The sequence below is a fragment of the Abramis brama genome (genome assembly GCF_963993115.1).
Source record: "Abramis brama genome assembly, chromosome: 19".
Taxonomy (NCBI): Eukaryota; Metazoa; Chordata; class Actinopteri; order Cypriniformes; family Leuciscidae; genus Abramis; species Abramis brama.
In genome coordinates this window covers 30,995,244-31,000,336 of record NC_139981.1, presented here as the reverse complement: position 1 = coordinate 31,000,336, position 5,093 = coordinate 30,995,244, and the positions used below count along the sequence as shown (strand labels likewise).

The 5,093-nt window shown below is 40.0% G+C and overlaps 1 protein-coding gene across 1 annotated transcript; it reads left to right on the top strand.

The window, feature by feature from the left end:
- The first annotated feature begins 449 nt into the window (after positions 1-449).
- On the top strand, positions 450-4,281 carry prph2b (peripherin 2b (retinal degeneration, slow)). Its single transcript, XM_084093890.1, has 3 exons — positions 450-1,394; positions 2,280-2,526; positions 3,050-4,281. Exons 1-3 carry the CDS (start codon positions 814-816, stop codon positions 3,248-3,250), a joined length of 1,029 nt encoding a protein of 342 aa, XP_083950016.1. The 5' UTR covers positions 450-813; the 3' UTR covers positions 3,251-4,281.
- Positions 4,282-5,093: the final 812 nt, after the last annotated feature.

Here is a 5,093-nt window from a genome sequence, read left to right as displayed (position 1 = left end):
TGAAGACTCAGCAATATATTAACTTTTTGTAATGTTGTTTTTGATTTCCATGTGATAGTGTAAATTTATGTTGTATAATGTACCCTGGGAAATAAAATTTTAACAAGAGGTGACTTGAATAAGTAAATATATGTTATTGGCACAGGAGCTGGAAAATACAAACCACCCAGCGGTACATTTGAGTGTATTATCCTAACAAATCAGTGGTCTGAGTAGCCATATAAGGTACAAACAAAAGGCCTATCAGACAAGAATGCTTTGGTCTGAAGATACCCCACAGCCCAGCAATACCAGCAGGTAAAAAAGGAAACTGAAGTAACTAACCAATTACAGAGTAAGATAAAGGATTAGTCCTCGGCTCATCTGCAAATGGGATCAGTGCTGATTAGTGGGCTTTAGGATGACGTAGAGGAACTGGATTCTACAATCATACAGCTCCTCAGCCGGCCACCCCTTTTTGCAGGGAAGGGAACCATCAGCAAAAGTCACGTAGCACCCCAGCAGGTCCATTTGGGTGGATTTATGAGAAATTCCAGAGGAAGAGGCCTCTGGTTGTCAACATTATGGACTCTCTTAAATTGTGGATGATCAGAATGGGTATGAAGAGGGGAATCCTTGCTACAGCACATTCTGAAGCCATACTTAATGACGGATTACTAAACTAAGCTTCTGGACTACAGCGTTTCTGTTTAAGGTCTTCAAGAATTTCAACAAGGAAAAGAAAACACATCAAATCATACAATAACAGGCAATCATACTGAAGAAGAATCCCTGTGAATATATCATTGTGACTCATTAGACACCAAAAACAAAATGGCTTTGATGCCTATGAAATTTGACTTGGCCAAACGGGTCAAGCTTGCCCAAGGACTGTGGCTCCTGTACTGGCTCTCTGTCATGGCTGGAATCCTCATCTTCAGCATGGGAATCTTCTTCAAGATTGAGCTGCGCAAGAGAAGCGAGATTATGGATAACAATGAGAGTCATTTCGTGCCCAACCTGCTCATTCTGGTGGGACTTGTGGCCTGTGGTGTCAACGCTTTTGGGGGCAAAGTGTGCCATGACTCCCTTGACACAGTCAAGTTCACCAAGTGGAAACATCTATTGAAGACCTACATGTGTGGATGTGTGGTTTTCTGCATCGCCCTCTTTGTCACCGCTCTGCTGTGTTTCTTGATGCAGATCTCTCTGCACTTCGCCCTGGCTGAAGGCCTGAAGAATGGAATGAAGTACTACAAAGACACAGACACGCCAGGACGATGCTTCATGAAGAGAACACTGGATATGACCCAGATTGAGTTCCGTTGCTGCGGAAACAACAACTACAAGGATTGGTTTGAGATCCAGTGGATTAGCAATCGCTATCTGGACTTCAGCAATGATGATGTTAAAGAGTGAGTACTGATATTTTTTTCCTAAAAAGCAATAGGTATCAGTGGAAACGTAGATAAGAGATGGCGAGGGATCTAAGTGGAAGAGATTCTGGATGATTTTTATGCAACTTCTTGTGATGTACCTTTTTTTCAATGATGAAAAAATGTTAACAGTTACTATAGATGTAGATAAATTCAAGGTACAGGCATTAAACATATATGTCCAAGTATTAGGATAAAGTTATCAAGGCTTATGTTCAGTGGGATTTGGGGAAGTTGTATCTTGTTTAAGGCAGCTAAGCGGATAGAGATCAGCTGATGTATATATTATTCTCCTCTTCAGGAAGCGCAACCCAGAAGGCGCTCTATTGTGCAATAATGTATACAATAACCAAGATAAAAGATAACACAAAAGTTCTAACGGAGACCTCTCAAAGCAGACCCCCTGAAAACTGTAATGTTGAATGCAAGAGGAATCAAATTTAAGGGTTTGATTTGAGAGATAATTGGCTGGTGGGTTTTATAAAAAGGAAATGGGTAAAGGGGGCAAACGGATCCATGGATTGGATAATCTGTCAGGATCCTATTCCAAAGTCCTTTAAAGCTTACTTACTCTCCACACCAATAATAACATTGTACAATCTATGCCCCCAATGTTGGCCTCCAAAGGGGCTATCACCGTTTAGGTGATAAATGATCCCAAGGAGGTTCACAAATCTAATTTAAAAAGTGGTGTTGTTTTTAATCATCAGATTGGAGTTCTCATCTTTGTCCAGTAATCTCAAAGTTAATGTAAAGATACAACTTTGTTGAGATATGTTTCTAAGCCTGTTACTCCTGAAATCTTAAATGCCACACCCAAGAATATGTCAGAGAGTTCTCAATCTTTTTTTTGGAATTTCTTAGCCGTATCCAGAGCAACGTGGAAGGCAAATACTTGATGGAAAGTGTTCCCTTCAGCTGCTGCAACCCTGGCTCCCCTCGCCCCTGCATCCAACATCACCTGACCAACAACTCCGCTCACTACAGCTATGACCACCACACTGAGGACCTAAACATCTGGACCAGAGGTTGCCGTGAAGCCCTGGTGTCCTACTATGGAGGCATGATGAACAGTATTGGTGCTTTTGTGCTGCTGTTCATTATTTTGGAGGTGGGTATGGGATCTGGAATCTTAAGTTGAACACAGCTAACTCGTGACCTTTGACTTAGTCTCTAGATTACACTCTTGGTGGGTAAAGAGTGTGTTGCTAGATTCTAAAGAGAGCTGCTAGATTATAAGGTCAGTTGGTGCGTAAAGAGTAATATAAATAGGTCTGAAAGAATCAGATTAATTAACTGCTTAATTGATTTAATTAACACTTTGTGTTGATGACACGACAAGGTATAACTGATAAACATTTAACACGTGGGAAGTTGACAAATAACATGAACTTGGCATCTTCCTCTTACAGAACTTGTCTACATTACTACTACAAAATACATTAAACTATACAGTAATGCATACACAATTGAGTAGATGGAAACAGCAAACCTTCAATATGAACTGTTAAGGACACGCTATGCTACAAGTACGCAAGTTCTTCGCCTAGTGGTTAAAAGAAATTCAACAATGATGCTGCCTAGAGCATGTGTGAAACTTTCTAGAGATTCATTAACCTGAAATTTTGTCGCAGGCTGTGGTGACTGTCGGTTTGCAGTACCTGACTACTTCACTGGAAACCCTGGCAGACCCAGAGAATCCTGAGAGCGAAAGCGAGGGATGGCTGCTGGAACATAGTGTAAAGGAGACACTTTCTAGCATCATGACGAAGATCAGGTCCCTGTGTAAAGGCAACCAGGTACAGGAGGAAGAGGCAGAAGCAGCTCCCACATAAAGCTGAGAGCCACGCCCCCTCCTGCCCCATCATGTCCGTAGCCACTCCCACTTTGGGGAGAAGGAATGCATGAAAGGTTGATTAAAATGTTCTCTCTTTAAAATATAGGTGTATGTGCATACAGATAAGATCAATACACCTGCAATTTGACGAGATTCCAACTGAAATGTACACTCTACACTGTAAATACAAATTAAATATAAATCAATAAGTTTATTTTATAATATTTTAAATATATCTGTAAATGTCCTGATATTATCATCTGACCATTTCTGATATTCCAACCAAACAAGCCTCACCGTCCACGTTCGTTTGTAGAAGTATCAAAGTCTGACCCTTATATTTCCAGTTTATTTATTGGTTGAGCGGATGTTTAACCCGACAGCCTCACACATGCAATAGCATATATTTCAACCTATAATATATTTTTCATCCTAAAGCCATTGTGTGCTATGAAATCAGAAATGACCTCTCTTGAAGGGGTCACATGGCAGCTTTTATCCGGCAGCTGAGGAAAAAGCGTTCCGTCACCTCTCAGGATTTAAAGGGATGGAAACAGTGGCACACCTTGCTTTTTACACAACGCTGCCTTTAACAGGCCTTAGGTTGTCTGACAATCTTCAAAAGCATGTTGATGGTGATCTACTGGAGAGAACTCTGTAACAATGGGGAAACTCACGTTCGCCATTAATGTGTGTAGTTCTCGGGTTAAATATCTGCCTCACTAGTTGAAGAGATGTGAAAACAGGCTTTCTGCCTCAACTTGCACCATTTCAGAGCTCTGCTGAGCGTACAGCTATGGGACAGTTACAGAAGTTGTCAAGAGTACCAAATGTAAAAGATTCTAGTCGATTGTGTGTGATTTGTTAAGTCAGACAACCCAATCAGTTGTATTCTTTTTCATATAATTTCTGTGAATTTTTCATTTTCACATATACCTTTCTGTACATTTGACTTTGACTTTGCAGTAATGTCAGTTTTTGTGGATCATGTAGGTAACTCCATTTGTGAGATAAAGATATTTAATGAGACTCTGTGGTATTCTGTGGTATTTTTTTTGCAAAATGCAGTATATACTACAGCTTGTTCCTAATGCACACCTACCTCTGAACAGATAATAATACTAATAATTATTAGCAGTCCTCAAAGCGCTTCACATATGGAAGGGGGGAATCTCCTCAACCTCCACCATGTGACTCTTTGCTTCTGTTTAACTTTAGGCTTTAAAATACTTAAAAGACTTAAATATGAGGGGTGAATGTGGGGTGAGGTAAGTGGCTGTAGAGCAGGTCACAGGTAAGAGATGTTTGGACAGTTGAATCCCAGCGGGACACAGCTTTACTTGATTGGATGAAGAGAAGGAAATGGATTTCTCTAAATGGGACTTTTGTCCTGCTCAGAACAGCTGAACACCCATCCTCAGAATACCTTTAAGCAAAAAACATGGACGGGAATTTTTCTTCAACATCAATATTTTAGATTAAAATATAAATATGTATAAAGTATAAATTAACTTGAAAATGTATCTCTCCACCTCTTAGCTGCCTTACTTTCACTGTTGATGTGGCCCACAATGAAACAGTTCAATTAACACTGCTCTAGAATAGATATATTGGTGAATGTCAAGAAACATATCAAGAACGTGCCATAATCAATATCCCAATCAAAAGGCATAATTTCATTTTGTGGTAACACTTTAGTATGGGGAACACATATTCTCTATTAACTACACCGTTTGCCTCAATAAACGCCTAATTACTGCTTATTAATAGTTAGCAATGTAGTTAAGTTTAGGTATTGGGTAGGATTCAGGGATGTAGAATATGGTCATGCAGAAAAAGGC

Bases quoted from the DNA above. Each gene is read 5' to 3' on its own strand.
- prph2b (XM_084093890.1), top strand. From the start codon at position 814: ATGGCTTTGATGCCTATGAAATTTGACTTGGCCAAACGGGTCAAGCTT. The intron at 1,395-2,279 runs GTGAGTACTGAT...GGAATTTCTTAG, and splicing joins AGCAATGATGATGTTAAAGA to CCGTATCCAGAGCAACGTGG. The intron at 2,527-3,049 runs GTGGGTATGGGA...ATTTTGTCGCAG, and splicing joins TGCTGTTCATTATTTTGGAG to GCTGTGGTGACTGTCGGTTT.